The following is a 26,276-nucleotide window of genomic DNA, read 5'->3' on the forward strand; positions in this document are numbered from 1 at the left end:
TGGCGGTGCGGCGCTTAAAATTTGAGCCACGTGCAAATTGTATTTTCGCATACTTAGGCTTCATTCTATTAAAAATAAATGGAGACAGTCACTGTGAGAGGAGAATAATGACCACCTGCCAGTTGTCATAATAGTAAAAAGGTTTAAATGCAGACACGGGAACACACACATTGTCAGCCAGCAGAGACGAAGCAGCCCAGCAAGAAACCACTAGACAGCATTTACACTGGCAAGTAAAGTAAATGATTTTTAAATATAATACAGGACATCATTTAATCTATGAACATTATTAGACTGGAATTTTTTTTTTTTTTTTTTCCTGTGCTGGGTTTGGAGCATAATCTGAATGTGTCGGTTGAAGTCTATAGGACGATATGGAGTGGATCAGGAGTGAGGGCCTACTTGTTGCAGTGGTGTTTGAGATGCTTCTTGTAGCCATCGTCCTGAAGCATGTGCTCCGGGTTGTGCTTCCTCAGCCACTCCGCTTTATGGATGTCAAAAGAGCTGGACTGGGTCTTCATCTTCTTCCCCTTTCTTCCCCGAGGGACAGGGGCAGACAAGCCTGGTATAAAAAAAAAAAAAAAAAAAAAAAAAAGAGACAGAAAGAAGGAGCCGATTAGTGCGAATGATTAAAGACATTTGTCCCTAAACCCGGCTCTCTCTCGCTCGCTGCTGCACGCATCATGTCTGTTAATGCGAGACGTACCGAGGTGGTTCTGCAGCTCCTTCGTCTGTCCGTCCTCAGTGGGGGCGATGAGGTCCCACATGAAGCTCTTGATTTTGTCGTCTCCGCGGTAGTGGACCAGGCAGTACGCCAGCAGCGCCCTGCAGATGGACTCCACATCTCGCTCGGTCAGCTGCTTCTTGAAGCGGCCGTGGTTCAGAATATCTTTCCAGCGACCCCATCTAGAGTATCGAGGAAAAAAACATGTGAGAAGACCACACACTTAGATTCATTTCATTCCACTTTTTGTTTTTTAAATCTAACTTATCTCACCCGTATACAAGCAGGTTCTTCTCCACCCTGAAGCACTCGGTGCGGCCGTAGCTGTTGAGGCGATCGTGGTTTCGTCTGAGCTTCGGTTTGGTTTCGTCGCTGTCGCTCTCGCCCTCAGAGAGCTCTGCCAGCTCGTCCTTGGTGGCGCTGAACGGCCTCGTCTGCTTCCTGACACGAGGAGTGTCGATCACCAGGCTGTTCTGCAGGGGGAGGGGGGAACAGAAACATCAGAGGCCACTTTCCAAAATGTAAGATCTATTTAAAAGAATGCCTCCTCCATCAAACACAACGCTCAGCCAGACTTCATATGTGATATATTATAACTTGGATCTTTGCAAAGATCACTTGTAAATATATCATTTGTGTGTAAATGTTATGTGATGACATCTCCATGTATGTGAATGTCTTTGTTTATTCTTTTTAAAAATAAACTCAAGCCCATGTCTTGTTGTTAGTCTGTCACAAAAACGTGTTTAAGTCTTCATCCTAGAAGATAAAGTTCCTGACTGCGATACTCACTCTGCCATTGACCATATCCATATCAATGTCGGCCTTTTTGGCCCACTTGTCCCAGAAGTTCGGGTCGTCCAGAGAGATGTCTGTCCGGTTTCCGGATGCTACAAAACTGGCCTGAAAGCAGAGATCAGAACCACATCAAGCTGTAATCACATTTTTCCCGTTCGCTGGGCGCCTGCATTCTGACCCGATGAACCAAAACAGTCAAATCTTTCTTCAACTACCTTTGCAAACGTGGACCCCCGTCCCTCGGACTCGATGGTGATGGTCTTCGTCCTGCGCTGGAGGATCTGGTCGATATCCTCCTCGCAGAATTTGGCTCCTTCATCCTCTTCGTCCATGATGGCGCCGTAAGCGCCGCGCCGCAGCAGGTCCTCTATCTCCTTCTTCGACAGCTGCTGCTGCACAGCCTGAGAGGGAAAGAGAGGCAGTCACAGCCAGGGTCAAGAAAATATCCACCACTTAAAACCAAAAGTCATGAGTCAATCGATTTTGAATTAGACCTCGGGGTCGGAAATGAGCAGTGAGTAACTACGCTGCGGCGCACGGCACTTTTTCAGGACTTTTTTCATTGCATAATAGTACATTGATATAACTAACTGAAAGCCTTTGTGAGAAACCATCACATGAATCCAGTTGGTGTTACAGTACGGAAAAACACTCTAAATCACCAAAAAATAGAAGTCATCCCACAAAACAGTATTTAACCATCATTTTCCATGAAAAATGTGGGAAAAATGTTTTGCAGTTTTATAGGAATCACAATGGGGAAGCTGAAGATTTTTTTTGGGTTTTTTTGCATGATTTGAACCACAGTTTTGATGCTAAGCAGATAAATGACCTGCACAAATGAATTATCTGTTTCTTTTAATTGGAAAATTGACCATAAAGCTGCTCTTTTCACAGCTGCAGAAAGAACATAAGTTCTAGATGTAAAACACAAACCGCTTACAGAAGTAAATATTAAGAGAGACGGGCTGCTGAATGCACAGTGCAGACCCCAACAAGCATCTGACCCCAGCAGCTGTTTATTATGTAAATATGTTCCGTCAGACCAGATGTGGAAAACCACTAATACCTCAACCTTAGAGTTCAGATAATCCTCAAGAGGACCGGAGCTTGCAGCTCAGCATCCTCCTACACACTTCACACACTGTTGACACACTCCCTCACAAACAGATTACACTCTAATAGGATAGGTTACACTTCAAGTGGAATCTGGAGAGCGGCCTTCACGTTTCGGGGGGTTCATTTTCCCGAGCTTGATGTCTCATTGTCGTCAGTAGCATTTATAACACTTCTCATGTTGTAGAATCTGTAGATATTGCTTTAAGTCTTTCTTAAGACATTGAATTCAGAACAATGGAGAGAACAGAGATCGTTGGCAGTGATAAAACATATCTGTTTCAGACGGTCTAAATTACTTCGAACTAAAATCGATTGTATTTATTCTAAAAAGAACTTGGACATAATGAGGATGGTTGAAGAATGCAATTCCTCATTTGCGTCCGCGGCCATTTGGACACCGGTCAAACGTACCCCTCCGCCGGTGCTTCCTCCCAGGCTGTTATCTCGGCCGCTCATGCTCTGCAGCACAGCCTTGTCCAGGCCCAGCTTGAGGCTGGCGCGGTCGAACATCTCCCGCTCGTAGGAGTTCCTGGTGATCAGACGGTACACCTTCACCGCCTTGTTCTGACCGATCCGGTGGCAGCGAGCCTGGGCCTGCGAAGAACAGCGAGACTGAGAGTACCGCTCTGGAAACAGAAATAGCTGCAAGTGTTTCTAACGTCTGCACTTTGACTCACTGCTACCTGCTTTTAAATGGCAGCCTGCTGTGATCCAACACATGACTGATCTACAGACAAGTGAACAGCAGGAGTCGAGATGGCACATGTTACATGAGACTGTAATTATGCACATCTATAGCAGCAGCACATTGACACAAATAGAAAAATAATCCTGTTTGAGTTTGCCAAGTGAAATTTCATGTTTAAAGCTTCCTTTTTTTATCTGCTTGTGCTTTAAAAGCCATTCTTGCACAAAGAGGCAGTTTTTTTTTTTAGAACAAATCCTGAAAGTACTGAATGTTGAAAACTGAAAAGTTGAGATACAAAAATAGCAAGACAAGATGTACTTTTAATAAGTTTACCCTTAATGGGATTTTTCTATTTCTATTTTTCTATTTGATCTGTTTGCAGTTTGCATGAAACATCTAATGAAAAGAAGTGGAGCAGAGTTTGAATATAGAAAAGATGCCCAGATGGGCCCTGGGAATGTTTCTAAAAGTCTAAAGATAAAATCTAAGATTACTGCAAATGGTACAATGTGGCACAGGCTTATTTAATAAGAATTATTCCTATCAGTGCATGACTTTAAGGGTTTTGAGATCGTTGGCTCACAAATTTAAAGCAGAATGAAAAAAGAATAAATTCTTATCTTGTAAAACTAAACTAAACTACACAAAAGCACTGACAAGTGAGACGTTAAAATTATCTACAGTAAGACTAGAGTTTGTTCACAAATGGACATTATGTGACCATCTGTAACAAATAATATAGTAATGTATAATATAATCATTTTGATCATTTCAAATGTAATAAAGTAAAAAGATACGCGAGTCATTATCTAATAGCATTCTACCAATGAGGAATAGCAGGATAGAAATGTTTTCTAAATCATTTTATTACATTATCGTCAAGTTATTACATTGATGATTGCCAAAATTATTGGACTACTGTCATTTATTATATCATTGGTGATTAATGCATTATTGGTTGGTCAGACTCTTTTTTGAAAGTAGCCAATACAGGAATCTGTGACACTGGGGACAGAAGCGTTGTCGCTGCAGCAGAGAGTTAGCGGTAAACAGAACGTACGGTCTCGGTTCAGACCGGCGTCCTACCTGCAGGTCGTTCTGCGGATTCCAGTCAGAGTCAAAGATGATGCAGGTGTCTGCTGCCGTCAGGTTGATTCCCAGACCGCCGGCTCTCGTGCACAGGAGGAAAACAAAGCGGTCCGAGTCGGGCTTGCTGAAGCGGTCGATGGCGGCCTGTCGCAGGTTACCGCGGACGCGTCCATCAATGCGTTCGTACAAGTACCTGCAACAACAACACATAAACCTCGATGCATGAACATCACCCAGACACTTATTCTGAGCCACTTGGCTCATATTCACGACCTGCTCGACCATTAGACTTCTGATTAATACTGACCTGGAGGGGAAATTGCTTTAATGCTTTTTAGAACCATTTGAATGTATAATTCAAACTCAGTAGTTGTGGTACTTATGGACTTTCCCCAGTGGTGTGATTTTCTTTTCCTTCAGCTCTGGAGACGGAGAATCCTCCGAGTTAAAAATGTTTCTACAAGCAGTGGTTGTGCTCTTTCATCCTCGTGTCCATTCTCATCCCCTCCCACAGTCCGACCCCCTGCCCTCCCCGGGGTAATTCACTTCCAGTCAAGACAAACCTCACAGCATCTCCTGCTCGTCTAATATGGTGGAGCCCTGAGGGCTTCTGTAACCTGCTGCTGAACCCTGTCTGAGGTCTGTGCTGCACAGTACTGCACGTGTTTACAACGGTCTCAGGTTTGGGCCGGCTTCTGGGAGGAAGCCGGAAGAGAGAAAAGCGCAAGGAAGGAAACAGAGACCATTAGATGCAAGGAAGAGACGAGGCGAGACGAGCAGGAGACACAAAAATGAGAGTCACAGACCTAAAGTCTGATCCATAATTACTAAATTCCTCAGTGCCATTAAACCTAAACCTAATTCCTAGATGTGAAATTCTCTCCATGACTGTCTTACAGAGTTTTCCCGACCTCTCAGATTTTTACAAGACTTTTGGGCTTCGCCCAAGCCGCCGCCGACTGAGACAGAACCAGACACACACGGAGGGAAGTGCGATGAGAGCTCATAATTCTTTTGATTCTCAAAAGCAATGTTGTACTTCAGCTGGGAATGGGTTAGTACACAGTAGCTTTACGGCTCTGATTCCGGTCCAAGCCTTTGTCAGTCATCGTTATCAGATGCTCCTGGTGAGCAGCCAGGAGCCGCTCCGAGTACCGAGGACAGAAACAGGAAAAAGGTAGAGTCTGAATACAGACAAATAAACCCACTGAGGCCCTTTTTTTGACGAGTGAAACATTTTGTATTTATTGGCCTGTGAACCTCAGAATTGAAACCATATGCTGGAACCAATGTTACTGAGCTGGAGGAATAAAACGAAGTGATTAAAATAGCAAGCTGTCAAATTTGTGTATCTCGAGAAAAAAGTGGTGTGAAACATTGACTTCGAACACAAGCCAACTTCACATTAACTCTTCAGGATGAATGTGTTAATTTGGTGTGTCGCAATGCCACACAAGTCAGGTTGTTCCTGACCATTTGCAACTATTTCAGTAATACTCAGAAAACTGCTGGAAAACTTCCACTCCTGTTCCAGAGGTTCAGACAGGGACTCTTAAACCCATCTGCAGAGCTGCACTTCTGTTACCTTCGCTGAATGAGGTAGTCTTCCAGGATATCCAGGCAGCGCACCATTTGGGAAAAGATGAGAACTTTGTGCCCTCCTGCCTTCATCTTCGGCAGCAGTTTGTCGATGAGGACCAGCTTCCCGGCTGACTGCACCATAGCCTGCAGGTGGAAGTCGATGGCAGTGGGGCTGTGCACTTCCCTGAAGTCTTCTAGGATCTTCTCTTCTGCCCCTGATGGAGGAAACACAGACGCATCAGTAATACCGAGATTCACACGCTTGGTGAATTTCAGTCATCTATAAAGATTCCATATGTGAAAAAAGAAAACGATCACAGGGTGTTCAGTAGTTTTTGACTTGGATCAGGTATCCCAACATCAGTTGTTTCTTTGTCTTCTCCAGTGTGAGCTGTTGAGCGGCTTCCTACCTTTGATGAGGTAGGGGTGGTTGCAGCACTTTCGCAGCTCCATCATGGTGTTGACCAGGTTGGGCATGTTGGCCTGGCCCGCTCCTTTGGCCAGGAAAGAGAAGTTCTTCTCGAGGATGGCTCGGTAGTACTTCTTCTGGATGTTGGTGAGCTCAACCTCGATGATGGTTTCCTCTTTCGGGGCCAACTTCTTCTCCACGTCTTCCTTCAAACGACGCAGCATCATGGGCTTCAGGATGGCCTGGAGCTTCTGGACCTGTGGGCCAACCAGACGGTTACCGTGACGACACACAGACGCCGGAACAGAGGTCAAAGGTGTGACTGAACAGAATAAAACCAGGTCTGGGGTTGACATGGACAGGCACGTGTTTGACAGCTACACCAAGTGGCCGAGATATAAAAAAAGCCTCAACTAAAAGTAGATATCATGTAATACGTGAAGAGTGAGCGTGCTAACAGCATGAGAGCATGACAATAACTCATCAACAGCTGCTTTTAGATCATGTTCATTTATAGCCACTGTACAGAAAAGCGGGATTGTGGGTTACTATTTGCATGATTTAGACGATTCATTCAAGCATGAAGCACTTCTACAGTAAAACATAAAATCTGGCTCTTAAATCATGAGACGCTGAAGCTAAAAGCAGACCGTCGCGCCGTATTATTTACAGTATTTTATTTCATGCAGAACCACAATTCCCAAATCATGTGTAGTGCTGCAGTACGGCATCACAGCTCAGTAACTACTAGGCCCCGAGGATCGAGCCGGCTTCGCACAACCAGTGTCCTCTTCCTTTGTACACACACTGCATCGCTCAAGAGTCGTGTGCTGAAAATGCTCCTCCTATGAGCACCAGCAGCTTTTACTATGAAAAGGATTACACATTCCCATTGGCTTCTAGATTTAAAAGCACGTGCTGAGTACTGGCTGTTCCAAATATTTCAACTTTCTGCCTCACACTTCTGTTGTGATTTAATGGTCTTTTCTTTGAGCATTTCTGCAGCTCTGCTGGATGAAGATGAAATGCCACACAGCCTTTTGCAAAAACGAGATGTGAAAGAACCTCTTTTGTGTGCAGTTGTCTCAATACGTAGTCCAACAATGAGCACCGTAATAACCCATTATCTGTAATCATGATCCAACGTGTGCCGGACGTGCGTGTCTCACTGCGGCCTACTTAGAAAAAGGACCCACTTCAAGGACTCCATCAGCGCCGCGCAGATCTCTATGGCCCAATCCCAATTCTCTGCTTAATCCTCACTCCTCAACCTTGATCCTCAATCTCAAATTAAGTGCCTCCTAAAAACAAGTGTTAAGGAATGTAATGTCACTTGGAAATGGGACAACCCTTAAAGACAGTTACGTCCTTGGACCACAGGGGGCAGCACTGCGCAAGAGGGTAGAAGAAAGCCAGAAGTGCAGCGTTTCCTGCAGGAAAAAAGTGTAGCCAGGGGGGAGCGTGCGGCGGGGAGTTTTTGGACCGTCGGGAGGGGGCTAGCGGCTAGCGCGACGCTTCTGTGGACCGTCCGAAGGAGAGAGAGAGCGCACACGCGTGGACCGCTGTTTTTTTCCCCTCTCCGTTGTCAAGGCGCTGCACAATTTAGCGCGGTGGTGGTGGTGGTGGTGGGGGGTGGTGGGGGTGGCAGCAGTGATAATTTTGGTCAATGATCCATAACAACGCCCTTTATAACTGTAAGTAATGCGCCCTGCATTAGAAATGTTTAACATTTTGCATGTGTGACCTTGTTAATAAATGCATTCAAATGAATTTTCTTGATTTCTTTCTAATAGCCTTTGTAAATATTATCTGTGATAGAAAGTTAATACAACTACTCCCAAAGTAATATACACCATTTTTTATTAATAAAATAACAGCAAAACGAACTATTAACAAGCATTCTGGATTCTCCTTAACTCCAAGGTAGGTCTGGTAGAATCTCAAAATTAAGGGAGATAACGCTCCTTAGTCTCGCTCCTTCCCTCAACTTGTTAAGGAATGGGACAGCACTTAACTTCACGGGAGCGCGCATTTTGAGGAATGAGGAGTAAGATTGAGGATTAAGCAGAGAATTGGGATTCGCCCTATATCTGAGCAACACATGTCCTATTTTCTGTTATTTCATATAATTTAACAACATGGAAAGAAGTCTTCATTTAACATCGAGGTCATAAGATAAAAAAAAAAAAAAAAAAGCCTCAAATCTCTGTTGACTGACTGAATCCTCTTACAGTGTGTCTTCCCTGACATTAACACACACCTGCTCTTCAGTCTTGAGGTCTCCAAACTCCTGCATGAAGGTGTTCTCAGAGGGGAAGCGTGCCGGCTCCAGGAAATGGAGCAGGCTGAAGAGCTCTTCAACTGTGTTCTGGAGCGGCGTGCCCGTCAGCAGGACCTTGTGTTCCTGAGATGGCGAGATGAGCGTTCAGATTCAGCATCGGCACACGTCTCAGTCTGCTCTGCAGCTACAAACACTATCAGCCGCTTCACTTTCAAAGCTGAGGCTCATTTACCAGGTTCATGAGCTTGAAGCCCTCTAGCAGCTTGCAGTTCTTGTTCTTGAGGCGATGGGCCTCGTCGATGATGACACACCGCCACTCGATGGCGTTGAGTTCGGGGCAGCCTCCCAGGATCATCTCAAACGTGGTGATAACAGCCTGGAACCTGTAGGCGCCTCGTATCACACGGCCCTGGGAGCAGAAAGGGGGGAGATGGTGAGAGACTTCAGAGGAAAGATGTTATAATATTCAATAAATGATCTCTGTCTGACAAAGCTCAGTCCTGAAAGATGGAGAAAAAGAAAAAACTCTTCATTTGTTTGGATGTTCGTTCACTTTACTACACCCACCTTCGCTAAGTTACTGTAGCACTGATCACTAGTCCATCAGAGGGTTAACAAACTGAGATGCACAATCAATGTATACGCACACAAACAAACCTCCGGGCTTGTTAACTGCTGAGTCAGCAGTTAACAAGCACGTCTTGGCTTGAGGAAGACACCAGTGAAAACACACTTTCCTTTGCTCTAACAGGCTTTAAATGTATGAATTTCGCAGAAATTGTATTATTACATATTGTAAAAAGCATAATTCTGGAGGAGCATCAGCCTATCCTGTATTGGTTGAATTGTGAATGTATTATAACAACAAATGGCATCAATACAAAAATACCTGAGCTGCAGGGATCTGAAACTGCGTGTCTCTGCGAGGAAGCTGTCTGCAGGAGAACCAGCACCTGCTCGTGAGTCGTCATGCTGTTTGTTTGTGTGTTTATTTGTTTGTCTGTCTGTCTGGGGAGGCTTTGCATTACCCCGCCTCTCCATTTGTATCCATTGCCTTGACAACAGCCCTCCAGGGACACTCGGCTATCCAGTAACCCCCCTCCCACTGCCAGCCAGCCAGCCAGCCAGCCAGCCAGCCAGCCAGCACGCCGCTGTGGAGGAGCCACTCGCTCTGATGTGCCTGAGCTGCGCTGACAGAGCGAGCTTCCCCCCGGGGGCCGCCGTGACATCACAGGCTGCCTGGGAGACAGCCTGGTGGCGGCGCCGCTCCGTTCTGCTCCCGCCCGCCTTTAATTCCTCCTACGGTTTGTCTGAATACTAAGAGGTCCTAACTGCCTGCTGTGACACATCACATGGCCTGCCAGCCGCAGAAAGCCTCTTCCCAGGGCTCACTAACCGCCGCACAGCCGAATTATAGTCAGGATTTTTGCTTTATGGATTCTCAACACATCTTTATATCGATGCGAACAAGGAAGGCCTCACAAACGTGTTTGTTTTCGGTCTGACAATTTTTTTCACGTTTCTTTTATCTTCGACGTCTTGGCTATCCTCCGACTCCCTACAGGTAGATTTACCTGGAACCTGGCGGTGAGTGATCTGGCTGCGGAAGCTGCAGGATTCTTAACTGTTTCTGGGCTTTGTGCTGTACGTGGTAATCAAACCCTGCCTGGCTTTTCAATATCCGACTCTCATTGTTGTAAGGCCTCCTGTTTTTAAACGTATCATTACATTACTCACTGGATTTCATGTTGCTGACACAGTGCTGCTGTTTTCTGAAAGGCCATGTGATTATTTTATTCAAAGTGAATCACTGCTTAGCACTCCAAAGGTAAGCTCGGCAGTGGCGCTTTCTGCTCGGACGTCTTCAAACGGGAACGACTGGGGGTGTCAGAATGAACCAAGAGGCCGACTCAAGCCTCACGAGTCCCTTTGTGTTGAATAAGTGAAACGTGCTGGACGTCAGCCCTGTCTATTAGCAACTGATGCTTGTCTGGCTTCTCAAGGCTCTTCTCAAGCCAAAACAGCTACTGTGCAGGCAGATGTCTTGCGCACAAACACACATCACTTAGTGGTACAACCAATAGCTGTATTTACATTTGATGAATTATTAAAGCAAAATGCATTCATTAGCTAACTGTGCATTTCTCAAAAACTGCAATCATTTCGGTAACTTTCTAGACTTGAGAAGTTTTTACTGACAAGTATTTGAAAGGGAAATGTGATGGACTCCGGATGTTTCAAAATGTTTGCTGGTCATTTGCTGAATGTTTTTTTCCGCTTTTATACCCCTTAAGCCCACCTACTGAACAGGTCTCCACACGTCACATTATAAAGACAGAGACACAGACAGTCACACACAGTTGCAGACAAATGTCCTTGGTAGGGCAGAACAAATTCTGCTTGACGTCACAATGGAAGAAGGGCGGGCGGCTCGAGCAGCAATCAAGTATCTTATCAAGGCTCCAGGTTTTGCACTGGCTTTAGAGGATACAATAAAAAAACATGAATAACACTCAGTTTAGTCATGCCCAGCAAAAAAGTAACTATCTTTACCAGTAGTGTTAAATCCTGGACTCGGAAAGTCACAGTTTAGTCACCAATTAGCTTCAAATGTTCATTCTGGGACTGTGGAACAAAATCGAAGTATCCATAGAAATCTCAGACGCAGCACGATCATGCAAATTCTCCACAGAAAGGCCTTCAAGCACCAATCCAGGCTGTGGGACGTCTTTATATGATGTGAAAGTGCTAATCCACATCACAGTATGGCCTTTATGTTTTTTTTTTAACTACAAAACACTAAGTGTTGTGTAATATAAGGTTTAAGCTGGAATCCACCAAACCAACAAATAGGAACATGCTGTGCCGACATTTAAAAAACATGAAAGCTACCACATTGATGTAGGTGAGTTAGAAGGCACCTTTACCTCATAAATTATCAAAGCTATCCCTAATTTCAAAACTATAACAGTTTAAGGAGTTCATTGTCTTTAAAACATGCAAAGGGAGACATCCGTGCGTCGGATTTATTTACCTGCGCGTCCCTGAAATACATCTCGTACTGCTGGAGCATCTGCCGGCTGACCATGCTTCCGTGGTAGACGATAACATTGAGGTGGGTCCAAGTGTGAAATTCGCGCTCCCAGTTGGCGATGGTGGAGAGCGGGGCGATGATGAGGAAGGGCGCCTTGATGCCGACACGGTGGATCTCCTCCAGGAACGTGATGGACTGGATCGTCTTTCCCAAGCCCATCTCGTCTGCCAGGATGCAGTTCCGTCTGTCGCCAGGCGGACCACCAGGGTTAGAAAGGAAAAGGTGTGGAGACAGGCGGGGTACCAAGAGAAAGAAAAAAAAAAAGTGAGAAGAAAACAAAGACAGTTGTGAAGCCACGGGGTTACAACTGTGTACAAATATGAAGAAGGTTTTCTGGGGGGTACAGATATTTAACTAGGCTGCAGTATGAAGCATTATGTTCCCATATCTCTGTGACAAAGTGCTGTGAATTTATCAGGAGGATTTCCTTGTAGTATGGAACGTTTCTTTGCCGTGCACACACGGTGGAGTAATCGTCGAATCGGTCGGAGAGCAAAACAAGTAAATGCAAAAATCCCATGATACCAAAGAAAATACACAGCAAACAGCGGCAGAGAAAACGGCGTCATCAGCAGCAATAACAAACCAAGGCTATGAGATGCAACATAACGGCAAATGCAAGTGCTTTTGGCTGCGTGGTTTACTCCGGCAAACCATTTATTCAGCTGTCCAGTGGGTGGGGGTATTATGTCTTGATGCTAATTGCAACGTGCAGATATTCCCACTGGCCTCTTAAGCAGCTCTCTACTTTTGATGAATCTCTCTGCGTAGGCATACACAAACTCCTGCATGCTTGCACATAACAAAGCCAATTCCCAGGGTTAATGCAAGCGCACTGACACCGTGCACGCCAGATGTACGGCTTCTTTTTGCGAATGTGGGCGAAGGAAAGCAGCAGTGTGCACCTTGACAGGAAATTTGACTCTCCTCAAAGGCCCGGCCAAATAATGTGAATGCTACCCAATCTCAGTGTGGTCCACACACACGGGATACAAAACAGGATGTGTCATTCATAATTCATTAACTGCAGTCGCAAATGCAGCTGGAGGATTTCTCTTGAAATACAAAATGTTCATGTAGAAAAGAAAAAAAAAAATTCAATCTTATGTCCTGCAGTGATCTCCGCTGATGGGTCTTTCTACCATTGTAGCCTTCGATTATCATCACAAACAGGATGAAATGGAAATCATCAACACCTTTCAGCACCAAGGAAAACAAAAGGACCACAAACTGCATCCGACACAGGAATTAGTTAATCAAAGCAGTTCAAAATCAAGCAAAACTGAACATTATCACGACCACAGATCAGCACAGTATGCACGGGCCTGAGGCAGGAAGGTGTAAAAACCGGCCATGCCTTGCTGCGGATCATCCTCATTGGGTCGTGGCTTCACAGCAGGCCTGTTCATGCATTCACACTTCAAACTGACCTGTTGTACCAGTTGAAGAGGAGCCAGTTGACTCCCTCGAGCTGGTAATCCCTGAGGCTGTTGCCGTTCCTGTATTCCCTCGAATGTTCCCTCTTCTTCCACAAGTTGGCGGGAGGCCGCTCCTACAAATTAAAGAATCAGTGTGAAACGTGAATTAAAACATTTTCAACACAGGCAGAGAAGTTTAGTTGTAGACCGAATTAACATTTAAGGGTATTGTCCTTATTTCTTGCAGCATTGCTATTGAAACTCAATGTCATGATTTGCTTATACGTCCTTTAGTGTTGCTAATGCCTGTTAGATGTATGAAGACAGTAAGGGGCGGCCTGATGAATGTGATGTCTGTGGCAGGAAGAGCCGACGTCAGGTGGCTGAAAGTGAAACTGTGACGTTCAATGACCATGGGAAAATACCCTCCAAAAGACTTTTCTATGAATAAATGTGAAAAGCACTGCAGCTGAAAATCTCTACAATCCCAAGTATTTTCAACATGAGTTTTTATCTTGCCACGCCTGCAATATTTAAACAAATAAGTGGGAGATCAGAGAGACGGAGGCACCAGCGAGCTCACACTATCACACCAGTACAAGCATCTGAATGAAGCAATGTCAGCTACTGCTGGACTCACTAAAAGGCCTGAAGTACTTGTACTTGAAAAGGCATTGTAAAAGACTGACCTGTTGAGGAAAAAAAAAAATCGAAAGGAATGCAAAAGGTGGATTTGCACAGGAGAGCGAATACGGCAAGGACAGATGGCACAGCGTAGTCTTAGTAGTTGAAATTGAAGTCTGTGTGAGGACTGAATTACACTTCTAACATGTTTAATGCCTCATTGGAAAACATATAGCTGAGCTTGTTTCTCTTTAAACTCAGTGGATTATTTCTTCCCTATCATTTTTGCTCACTTGCCTTTTAACAAAAGCCTTTAGCAACAACAGAACAGAATAATGTTTGAGTCTTTTCAGTGCAGAAACTGATCGCGGATCGCTCAGTGACTGACGGCAGACGTTAGTCTTGAAGTTTCTTCGCTTCGCTGAGTGACTGCCACCTTCCTCGGTGTTTTATGTTTGGCTGATGGTGCCAATTAATTTCACCATACAGTAAATGTTTGAAGGTGCAGTGTAAACATTTGCTCACCAAAGAATCCACTACATCTTTATCTAAAAAAAAAAAAAAAAACACCACTGAGCACCCTTATTAGCACTTCAAACTACTGACAACAAAAGAAAACAAATATATACACACAGTGTATGAGAGCAATGGAGGGAGGAAAAGAAAAAAAAAAAGCCACGGTGTTAACTGAGGAATGCAGGTGGGGATCAGCTTACCACCCGGCGAGAGTCTGGCTTGACTGCCTGCAGCTGCTCAAACTCCTCAATCTTGCTCTGATCGACGTCGTCCTTCAGCTCCCAGGTGCTGTCCTCGTACGGCAGAGAGCACCACTTCACCAGGTAGTACACCACTTCCTGCAGCAGGCAGAGGAGAATTAACGCTGGAAAAGACGAGAGCGAGGCCAAGCTTTGCTTTTATAATGTTAAGAAAGGCTGCGAGGAAGCCCATTAGGATGGCCTTGGGGCATTTCTAAGATACAAAGGCAATGCAAGACTGGAGATTATAGTGAAAGGAATAAAACCACACGAAGACGGGAAAGAAAAAAGAAAAAAAAAAACACCGGGGGAGCGCTGAGAGAGAGGAGTGAGGAAACATGTTCAAGAACATGAACCACACACACACACACACACTTCTCATACATGTAATTAGAAAATAAAAGAGGACTGATCTCCTTTACCTCGCCGGTGTCTTTGTCCTCACAATACGACACCTCCAGCACTCGGTCTACCTCCACATAGTCAGGGTTAAACGGGTCCTCCTCCATCTGAGACGCACAGAGGAAGACAAAAGGGAGAGCGAGAGAGAGAGAGATGGGAGAGGAGAGAATCAACCTAAGTGCCCACTCACCATCTGGAAACGGAGATAAACATCAGCACTGTATCTACTGAGCCCATGAAGACATTTAAATACACGCACACGCATGTGTCTGCCCACACGGACCCAACAGAGAAACAGCTCTATACGTTCACACACAGGAGTGTAACATCAGGCCAGACACGCACTCAGCCAGACAACTTATAGCGACGCCTTTAAACAATTTGTCCACGCAGGGACGGAACACAACAGGTCGCAGGCGCGCAGCCTTACATCTGCGAAGAAGAGCGCCCTCTGTGCCTGCTTCATCTTGAAGCGTTTGATCTTCTGCTGAATCCTCTTGTCTTTCTCCAGCTGCTGCTCTGTGGCCCACTCACAGTGTAGGTAGGAGCTGACAACACACACACACACACACACACACATATTATCAGACACACTATAGAAATCCTGGAAATCGGTCTCTGGACATCATCTGGGACGAGCACTGAGCCGTGCGGGTGTGATGGCAGGCTGCGGATGTGGCCACGGAGTCGTTAGCCGATCTCCTCAGTACATTTATGACAGTTTCCTTTGTTTTCATCATCTGGGTGAGAAGTATTGAAAGAGATCTGGCTGACAACAAATTATCCGGCACGTGGTGAAAAAAAGGGTCTAAATTCTCTTTTTCAAAAACTCTCATCCAGATGATTTGCAGACAGAATGAGCTGATTTTTTTCTTCCTTTTTTTGTTATTAACGTTCCTGATTTAACAAGAGAAAAGTGACTGTTGCAAAATTAGATGATAACACAAGTGGCAATACTGAAAGCTGTCCCGAGGACATCTGTGATGCTTGTACAATTTTCACAAAGCCTTCAAGACATCTGCTTCCTGTTTTTTTTTTCCTCTTAATCTAATTTTAGATTCATTTTTTTTGGGTTGTAATTCAGGAAGATAAGTGAAACATCAATTTCTTGAACAGATGAAACACTAATTTTCAGCTAGGACTGAACAATAAACTTACTAGTTTTTGTATTTTACGAAAAATTCCTCCACTTCCACCACCACTCCAGGAGAGACCTGCAGAGAAGAGCGAAGGAAAAGGTTCATATGATTAAAAACAACTCAACTGGTTTATCATGCTCCAGCAAAGACAGGAATAAATAATATATTGTGCAAATAACCTATCCGATAGGGTTGAAAAATAGTTTCCACTAACAAGCAACTTCATTTATAATCTCATCATAATCGTACAGCAATTTAGTTTTCAATCAACGAAGCCAGAGACACTCAATATTAATTACCTCCTTCTTAACCACACGAGAAGACATGATTTTGTCAACAACTGCAGCGTCCTCTTCACTGGGATTCTCCTGCAAGCACAAAACAATTAAGGTTTACTTACACTGAAGATCTATAATGCCTTTTTCTCCTCTTCTCATATTCTTGGATGTTTTCACTCACGGTGAGTATGCGTGTGTGTATTTTTATGTACGCTATATAAACAATGAGGGAATTAGTGTTTTGTATAATATGTCTTTGTTGTAATATTTTTTCTTGACAATAGCTATTGTGTTCTCAATTCAAACGGTGATGCATTTGTAAGAAATGTGCATTTGTGGGATGAAAAGGTTCGCTTCTTCCCCGGATGTCAAACATCTTTTTTGCTGTTGTAACTGATGCTTTGGGTGTGTGTCAGGCTGAGATTCTGATGACATCCTTTCCTTAGATTTAGGCTCCATACTTGCTGAACAACGGCCCTGAGCTGGCAGAAACGTTAAATGTGGAGTTCCCTGACAGGAATGAGATTGTTAATCTTGATCTCGAGCCCTGGTGGCTTTGACTTTTTATGTTACTTTCATTCTTTCTTTATTTTCTGTTGTTTTGACAGCCCTGTCACAGTTAGACAGAGTCTGAACACCAGTGTGAATGTGAAAATGTTCAATCTGGTGTTTGTCATGTATTAACCTGTAATTAGTATTTGTACCTATGTGTACTTGTACGACTATCCTTCCAATCCAAATCTTTGATGTGTAGTTGTTCCCTGTTCGAGATCCTCGAGACATCCAGAGCATAAAATTGTCTGAAAGTTTCAAGAAGCCGTATTGCAGATCAGAAATGCCTGCTGCAAATTAGCGAGTGTGAATTTTACCAAAGAAAGCAGTGAGGGAGGAATGGCGACCAACAATATTTGTGCGCGGTATTGAGTATTTCTAGAACAATGTTTTGGAGCCGGTCCGTCTTCACAGTACGCCTCTCCAATTTCCTCGGCTGTCGCATCCAAACAGTTGAGGAGCGGCAGCGAAGACGCGTCTTCTGTCTTTGTACAGGCGTACTGCAGGGGTCCTGGTTAGTTCGTCACAATGTGTTGGTGAGAAGAACAGGCTGTTCTGCACTTCACAGAGCTTGTAGTCCCGTTACTCTTCAGCAGAATGTGTTTGTGGTTTTTTTTTTTTTCCTGCCGTGCGAGTGAGGTCTCCTCCACAATATTTATGTGCACCATTTGCCACAAACAACCCCCTTTTTTTTCCCTTGTAAGTCAACAAACATCGCAAAGATTTATCAGCGATGAAATTATACGGCCCCACTCCGCACTCTGGAGCGGTATTTTTCTGTTAATTCAGTTTTTATTCTCCTTTATTTTCAGCGTTGATCCTTAAACTGGCTCCTCAGATGGGAGGGATCTCGAGGCATAGATACTCACTACAAACAGCTGAAGAGCAGGTTCCTTGGACGCCGCAGTGTTGCTTTTCTTGGCTTTGACAATAACCTTGACTTCCTCATCCGACAGCCTGGCCTCCAGCTCTTCGGCGTACTTCTTCCTCTTCACCTGGCGATTGGACCGCCTCTTCTAGAGAAGACAGGGTGAAAAAGAAGCACATTTATGAAATCGATCTGGACTGAGCAGAAGCTGCGGGAGCCATTTATCTGCCTATGGATCGTCTTGAATTTGTTCCTGCTGCATCCTCATTATGCAGATGAGAATTCCTCACCGTTGTGCTGAAACAGTGCTTTTTTTTTTTTTTCTGTGTTTCGGTAAAAACAACAGTGTCACTCCTTCGTGCACGTGCTTTACTGAAGTGACCTGCGCCTGGCCGTAAACACAAGAAACACAGTGTTCTCTTCATCAGAACTCATGATTTACTATCAAGGATCTGCATGTCAGGCCGCTTCCAGCTAAAATAAATTCTTCCTTCTGCTCTTTCAGTAAATGAATGAACAATGATTCGACATTTTCCTTACAGTTACTAATCACTCTTGTTAATCCCTGAGTGCTTCCATGAGACACACGTAAAATAATCACAAGTTGTTGATCTAGTCGATTTTCATGCTCTGAGAGGAAGAATACTAACAGAAAATGAAGACTGGTCCAAAATGTTCAGAATTCGTACTTTCCTGCATTTATAATACTGGTTCTTCAATGCTACAGGTCATGACTTAACATTACCCAGAAAGACCTTTTTTTAAATTTGACTAAGCCGTGTAGGAAGTCCAGATAACAACAAACAAACAAATAGTTCTTTCAAAGAAAAAAGAAAAAAAAAAACAGGGAGAAAGAGCACTTTAAAATCCAGCCTCTTTCTTTTCCTTCCTGTCAAGCCTTTATAATTATCATATGCGTGGGCTGCTGTATCCTGCATCAATACATGAGCCTCTCCTAATGATAATATGTAGTTAATTAGGAATAAATGCCACTGAGCCAAAGTTAATTAGGTGTGCAGTATAATATCCCTGTGGAGATGTACCCTCACATCCACAAACCCGAGCTGACCAGGAGCCGGGGAAGTCAAACCTGCCACATGCCACGACAACAGGGCCGAAACCCCCGAGGAGGCTGCGCTTCTGTTCTGGCTGTCGGCTACGCTGCTTCCACTTCTGCCACAGGATCACCCTAAATGAGTCATCAGCAGACTGTTTTAATTAAGGCCGGGGGCGCCATTTATCCAGCCTAATTATACCATAGGATGGAGTCCGAATGGGACTCAAAGGGGGAGAGGAGGGCCGCGTGGGGGGCCGACGAGGAGACAAAGTGGCTTGTCATCCCCACTCGTTTGGTCGTGCTGCTCCCAGCCGATCAGGCGATTTGTCAGTTTGCAAAAGGAACGCTCAACACAGAGCTGTCTTTAAATGCCTGTATATAACAGATCGAGCGAGATGGCCCCTCTTTTTGTTGTCAAAAGGAGTCGGGTCACAGAGAAAACAGTCAGAACATGGTTGTGGTTCGACTGTCAATCATCAGCAGGCAGCAGTAGTTTACACTGCAGTGAAGGAGAGTGCGAGCTGATAACAGGTGAACATAACAGCTCAATAACCGGAAGAAGAAAGAGCATGGAGAGAAAAGCTTTCACTATGAGCAAACATCATATGACCATTTATTTACCTTTAACACTTAAAGGTCTTCCTCTTTAAATGTTGCATTGAAGCATTAAAGAGGAATAACATTTTTTTTGCATCAATTTTCTGAAACTGTAATTTTATGCCCGATTTTCATTAAAGTGGGTCAGACAATAACCAACTTTGCCAGAAATTAATCACATTCATTTATTTAAGGATAACAAAGCAGATTTCATATATAAAACACATTTTTTTCTAACATTGGATGCACGCACACACAGTGAGTTTTACAAGAATCTTGATCAAACTCCAAATTATTTTCCAAATTTAAAGAAAAGGTAGAAAGCCTGACTGGACTGCAGTCACAATGCTACGAATTTCATTCAATTTCTTTGAAATCTGAAATGCTTTAATTTTTTAAATGGAAACACCTCTCAGCATTCAGCGATCATTAATGTAGATTGATCCTCGTTTTTGTCAAGATTCAGTATGGGCAGCTGTGACTGATGCTTTCACTGTAACTCTGGTTCATCCATCCAGACAAGCTGAGAGAATAAAAGAGACAGAAGAGACAGAGGAGAAATTGCAAATGTAGCAAGTGAGAGTAAAAAGTAAGAGAAAAAGGAAGGAAGTGAAGTACAGACGCCTGAATAACCAAATTAGTATTAAATACTTTGTTGCTTGCGTCCTCTTTACAGTACCGTACAGCAGAGTGTGGTCTGTTTGACACATGATGGATGTTAAAAGCACAGAAGAGAGTAGATGGAACAGAGCAGGAAGGGAAGCTTTATAACGGAAGATGACACCATAAAGTTAAACAGTTAATACTGACGGTGAAGTGGAGTCAGAGCAACTTCTTCCTCATTCAAGGAAAAACAAAAAAAAGAAAGAAAAAAGAAGTGGTCTGAAATGTTGATCGAAAGACATCTTTTGTTCTTGTGTCCCTACAAAATGTTTCCGTTTGTATATACCGTAAGTAAAGAAATTACACCAGGACTTTGCGCATTTTGCATACGCAGACAAAAGCCTTTTTACCTATTTCAACTTTTTGTGTACTTTTCTGCCATCTTCTGCCAACAACGTTAAGGCAGAATAGCCTTTAAACCAGTCCAGCAGTGAAGTATTACTCCATTCACTGATCGCTCATTTGCTGAGCTATGTAATAAATGAACATTTTCTGCATTAAATTAGAAGCATTTGCATTTATATTCTGTATATTTCAGTGTTAATTATCAAATGGCCTGACTGATGGCAACATTTTTAACATTGCCTAACAGGCCATTTGTTCTGAGCTGCTGTTATTTGCCTCATAGTTTGGTAATCTATGACTACTTGTCCGTTAATGTGAGACAGCTTCAATCATTTGCTACAATATAATGGATACTCATGGTGTGTCCTGTCTTCTTATAATGAATAATCCCAGCTTCATGAGGCTTTAATTTTCGATTATATTTTCATGTGGAGAACACAATGAGCCTCTAATTACTCCAGATTTGGAGAAAAAAAAGCGAGGTGATATTTCAATTTCACTGGCTGCTTTGGCAACTGCATTTATTTTCAAATTAATAATTATGACTAAAGTGGAAGACAATATAATGTGCAATTACAGTTCAAACTTTGGTGATGATGGTGCAATTGTTAATGCTTTGACCTGGATAATAGCTCGCCGCTGTCAGATTCCCCCGTCATCAACGCAGACGAGAACCTCAAAAAGTTGACCTCTGCATGACCTCAGCATGACCCAAACGGACTCAAACTGAAGCTGTGAAGAGATTCCTAACGAGGCAGTGGCGCTGTGAACTCAGGTCGAGGACGCCACTTTCAGAACAACAGCAACAGACTAAAAACATTTACAATTACTTGATTTCACCAGAGGTGTGACGCCACATAAACAAGTACAAATGTTCCCACCTAAAATTGTATTGCCTCACAATCTGGGTATAATATTTCAATTTGTTGAAGCGCCGTGTCAAGCAGCACTACGGAACATCGCAGCTCCAAGTCCAAACACTAATCGTCTTGCGCTGCTGGCCCGTGAAGTGTGTGCGTGTGTGTTCACTTTAGGGGGACGTCTGTGAACGAACAGTGTAACTTACGGAGTCGTCGCCCTTGGAGGCGTGTCGAGGAGGAGGATCATCATCCGACTCCTCCTCTGAAGACTCTGGCTTTCGTTTTTTCTTCTTTCCAATCTTGATGACAATTTTCCTGATGAAGAAAAACAAAAGAAAACGCCATGAATACAATGCACAGAAAGGCATATTCACAGTGCTGCGTTGAAGGACAGATTTGGGTTTGCAACGCCTCGATTAACTGGTAAGAAGAGATTCTCATGTCTGAAAGAATTTGCACTGAAAACTGAATATTTGAGCACATCGACTTCTTTCTTTTCCCAGTGCTAGCATGCAGAGATCAGGTGAGACACAGAAGCAAAGAAGGGGAAATTTTATAAATTGCTTTTAATAGAGTGTTCACACACGGTGGATATAGTTTGATTAAAACAAACTCATGTGGGATTGCTCTGTTTGTGCAGTTCGTTCAATAGATTTGTGAACGCTGCCTTCATGACTCTGCAAACCTTGAGGGCCATTCACTGCACCAAAAAGCTCATTTCACAACAGTTCAAACCCTGAAGACAGTGTTTAAAGACATACAAACCAATCAAAACACGACAAATGGATTCCGATCTACTCTTTCTTTGATGCTGTGTGCATATTAGGAATTAATTCTGCTGACTGTCATATAACTCCTTTATGACTGCTGCAGGCTCTCAGCTGGTAAAAAATCCATCCACTCATACAACCATTCATCCTCTGAGCCACAGGTTTGCAGGGTGCTGGAGCTCATCCCCAAAGCAAGTCACACTCTGGAAAGGCTGCCAGTCCATCACAAGACAGACCAGCATCAGGGACTGGAGTCACCAATGAGCCTCAAAAAGCATGATCTTTCAGCACAGTGGTGTTGTGGTTAGCACTGTGTGTTCAAGTCCGGGAAAGGCTTTTCCTATCTTCTCTGGGTGCTCCGATGTTCTCCCACAGTTATTGACCCTGAATTGCCTACAGGAGGGAATGTGTGTGTGACTTTCAGTCTCTCTGCGTTTGTCCTGTGTTGGACTGGAGACCTGTTCAAGGCGTATCCTGCCTTTTCCCACTTTGTTAGCTGAGATGGACTGAAACGCCCCACCAGCATAGATGAAAACATCATAAAGGTGGGGAGAAACTGAAGTGTATGAAAAAAACCTCATGCACGCAAAGGGAAAACATGCTAAAGTGACAAAGAAAGGCCCCAGTGCTGGATCTGAAGCAGGTAACGATGTGATTCACTGCATCAGACCTATCAGAAAAGTGCATTTCTGCCAACACATGGCATTACCATGGGAGTTATGATACTCATGTTTCATAAAAGCATGAAATGCATCATGTTTAAATCCCAGCCGAAGTGCAAATGTGACCTTTTCACTGCTATTAGCTTTGCTCTGGACCAGAGAGCTCCACAACATGTGTACAGATAAGGGGTTCTCAATTAGAAATGTCAAGGGTCCAGAAAATACATATTGAGGAAACCATAGGTCCACAGTGCGAGTGTGGCGGTGAAAAATTTGGGACATTTTTTCGAATGTTTTTATCCTTGTTTTGTCCTTTTTAAGAAAACAGTCAATTAAGGTGCACGAGGTCATTTTCATGCGAGAAGCCTCATACGACTTTTTCATATCTTTTTAAAAATCGCGGTGGCGGTTCTTATAATGGTGTTTCATGTTCTCACTTTTTATCAGAGCAACAGTGCTTTCGTGCAAAAGAAACATTGGCTTTGTGCTCGAAAGAGGTAAGATAAACATGTATTTGTCCGTCTATTTGTCATTAAATCGGCGATTTCAGTGTCCACCTTTCTCTGATTTGCCACTTTGATGTCAGGTGCCGGGTGTGAGCAACACTCCTGCTGCAAAGACGTTGCCGCTTCCTGCGCCGTGCAAAGGAGACACACGGAAGGAGGAGCGTGTGTAACTGCCAGTTTGCGTAGTAATCACCCAATCAGCACATCGTTGTCATGGGAATGACAGCCCATAATGCAAGCGTGAGCGCGTGCACAGTCTCACACACACACTCATTCACTCGGCCAGTCTAACCTTGCGTCAGTCAGACAGAGTGGCGTGCTGTGTTTTTGCTTTTTGCCCTGGGTCCACAAAGACGTGGTCCGGATGTGGGCCGCGGTCCGACTATTGCGGACCCTGGGTATAGACTCATGTGGGTGAATATGGAATATGGTGGCTGTAATTGTTCCAGATGCATGATGGACAGATGCCTTCAACAACTGGATATTCGATTGCGGCTTATACATGAAAAGCACTCTTCAGGTGGGAACTGGTACGCAATAAGCTGAAGCAGCTCAAGCTTTCATGAGGTTATTTCTGCTGCACTGCAGTCCATCAAACCCAGGTGCATTTGCAGCAGCGTCCTTAAATTTTCCATAAGAAAATCTCCCTGTGCAGCTGTCAGCATGCAGATTTTAAGCACAACATACATTTAGCAGCTGCAGTGGAAGGATTGTGAGGAATGTTCACACTTATTAACGTTCCCACAATGAGAGTTTATGGCTTTAAAAGTCCAGTTGCTTGGCTCAAGCTTCTCCCTGCTCTGCACAATCACTGGATTCTGCAAACACTGTATATCTTTTCATACTACCCTGCTCGATATGAAGTGGTGAGACTCTCACCACAGGATAATCTACAATTATAGAGCTTAGACAGACTGCTAAGATGTTAGATACCGAGAACCAAAATATCAGCAGGCTGTAAAAAAAAAAAAAAAAAAAAACATGAAGCTTTTAAGCTTTTTTTTTTCTCATGCTTCACGCTTTCATACACAGTCACATATTATTTCTCTGACCTTTCCCCATATATTTTCTCACCACATATGGAGACACTTCCTATCTTGTGCTTCTCCACATTATTATCTCTTACCAGCCACAGGCGCCAAATTCTGTGGCTTGGTGTGTGAAAGGAGAAAAAAAAAATATTTTTATATATATACATATATCTGTGTATATATACGTATTTGTGTCACATGTGATGTTCACTTATGCTCAAAAAGTCACCCTTGCCTACCGTGAAAGAAAACAAGGTCTCTACGATGCAATCGCAACCGTTTTTTGGATGGACTGGTTGGTGCTGGAGCAGATATGGCTCCAGTTAAAGGGACGTCCTACAAGGAGCCGTTCAAACAACAATATGTTCGAGACTCTCAGTAAATGTGTACATTTTGCACACCAGCCAACACCTTATCCTGTCAGCCAATAAATCCTTTTGTTAAACTGTCAACAAGCGCTCCAGGCACTCAGAGCACTGTCCCTCAGGGGACCATACACCAACAGGTTAGGGTTGTAAATTTACCACATGAAATATGAAGGCCTGTATTTTATCTATAACTCCTTTTTTGTGTGTATTTATTTGTGTTTATCAGTAAGAATACTGTATTTTCGTCATTTTTAGTGATATCAAATCTTACAACAGTATACATACATAACAATTAAATAATTGTTAGAGTGTAGATCAAGCAATGCATTTAGTATTTTCCTGTTATTTTCCCATATTTCTACATACTGTCAGCAGCCAATATAACAAACAAATAATAAATAAGAATAAAGTGCAGAGAAATGAGTTCTGAGAGGCAGCCACATGCCTGTATTAAATCCGTCTAATCCTTTCAGTACAAATTAAACAATTGAACGGCACACCTACCTGCCCATTCAGCCCACACAGTATACAGCACTTGCCTGGAGTCCTACACACAAATACTGCTAAATGTTGAAGAGCTAGTCATAAAATACTGTCAGAAAAAAGGAGCTCCATCCACAGACGGAAAGAATGAAGGATACAGAAGTCAAACGGTCAGAAAGCACAAAGCCGAGAGAGTCGAAGGGACGGGACAGCGATGAAGTGTTTCAGTTTGGGGTGTAATTATCTGGCTTGCTTTGGGAGGATTTGGGTTTATATTCCATGTGAATAAGTCATGATGGAGTTCAATACTGCTGACGACGGTCTGCCGCTGCTTGTCACGCTCACACTTATCTCCAGCTTTGGCCAGACAATGAGCATTTATGTGTCTCTGGTAGCGGTGTGTGAGAGAGGGTGTTACTGCATGGAGTTAAAAATCTAGTTTGGTCTTGCCGTTTTCTCCAATGTCATCGAACGGAGCTGTAATTATCAGGGCTGTTTTGAACGTCAAATTCTGGAGTTGAAACTCAAGAGCTCAGAGAATAGAACTGAAGTGATGCACTATTTCTAGTGTACTCCACTACAGCCTAGACATATGATAGAAGGTAAGCTGGAAAATCAGAAAAAAAAAAAAAAAAAACTATATTCTTGTGGTAAAATCCTTTTTTTTCCCTCTTTGAAGTAGGCGCTTTTCAGATGTGATCGGCTTGTTTTACCGCTTGACACATTATGAGCAACACTTGATGAGAAAAAGAAGCGTATCATCCAAGGCCTCATCTAAAGCTCGATGCAGCGAGAAGCGGGAGGTTAAGTGAAGCACAGAGTTACAAACACTCATCTGTACACCTGCTAGGATCTCTGTGAAAAAACAGTCTCCTGTCAGCGTGACGCCGGAGAGCTGTCCCCTCCACTGGTCCGCCGCCCCTCCATCCCCACCCCCACCCCCGGATGAAATTACATTCACAAATCCTTTTGACAATGACACTTTTTGGTTGCCATGCAACATGCCCTTGGGAGTGTATTAGACAATGTGGGCGGTAATGTCCGCGGTGACATCACTTCCTGTGAAAAACAACACCACTACATGTCCACCGACACTATGAATGGCTGAGAAATGT

The 26,276-nt window shown here is 43.7% G+C and overlaps 1 protein-coding gene across 6 annotated transcripts in view; it reads right to left on the bottom strand.

Moving 5' to 3' along the window:
• Nucleotides 1–26,276, bottom strand: part of chd9 (chromodomain helicase DNA binding protein 9) — a 77,394-nt gene that overhangs the window by 11,513 nt on the left and 39,605 nt on the right. For all 6 annotated transcript variants that reach the window (XM_030093888.1, XM_030093899.1, XM_030093928.1 and 3 more), the window contains 20 exons: nucleotides 21,548–21,656; nucleotides 17,821–17,967; nucleotides 16,421–16,489; nucleotides 16,141–16,196; nucleotides 15,413–15,530; nucleotides 15,003–15,089; nucleotides 14,542–14,679; nucleotides 13,214–13,335; nucleotides 11,724–11,967; nucleotides 8,922–9,098; nucleotides 8,669–8,812; nucleotides 6,410–6,665; nucleotides 6,004–6,214; nucleotides 4,416–4,611; nucleotides 3,053–3,235; nucleotides 1,738–1,923; nucleotides 1,517–1,627; nucleotides 998–1,197; nucleotides 707–906; nucleotides 403–562 (listed from right to left, as the gene is read on the bottom strand). In XM_030093888.1, coding sequence (XP_029949748.1) covers nucleotides 403–562; nucleotides 707–906; nucleotides 998–1,197; nucleotides 1,517–1,627; nucleotides 1,738–1,923; nucleotides 3,053–3,235; nucleotides 4,416–4,611; nucleotides 6,004–6,214; nucleotides 6,410–6,665; nucleotides 8,669–8,812; nucleotides 8,922–9,098; nucleotides 11,724–11,967; nucleotides 13,214–13,335; nucleotides 14,542–14,679; nucleotides 15,003–15,089; nucleotides 15,413–15,530; nucleotides 16,141–16,196; nucleotides 16,421–16,489; nucleotides 17,821–17,967; nucleotides 21,548–21,656 — 3,114 coding nt within the window. The remainder of the gene's footprint in view (nucleotides 1–402; nucleotides 563–706; nucleotides 907–997; nucleotides 1,198–1,516; nucleotides 1,628–1,737; nucleotides 1,924–3,052; nucleotides 3,236–4,415; nucleotides 4,612–6,003; nucleotides 6,215–6,409; nucleotides 6,666–8,668; nucleotides 8,813–8,921; nucleotides 9,099–11,723; nucleotides 11,968–13,213; nucleotides 13,336–14,541; nucleotides 14,680–15,002; nucleotides 15,090–15,412; nucleotides 15,531–16,140; nucleotides 16,197–16,420; nucleotides 16,490–17,820; nucleotides 17,968–21,547; nucleotides 21,657–26,276) is intronic.

Source organism: Salarias fasciatus, chromosome 1 (genome assembly GCF_902148845.1).
Source record: "Salarias fasciatus chromosome 1, fSalaFa1.1, whole genome shotgun sequence".
Classification (NCBI taxonomy): domain Eukaryota; kingdom Metazoa; phylum Chordata; class Actinopteri; order Blenniiformes; family Blenniidae; genus Salarias; species Salarias fasciatus.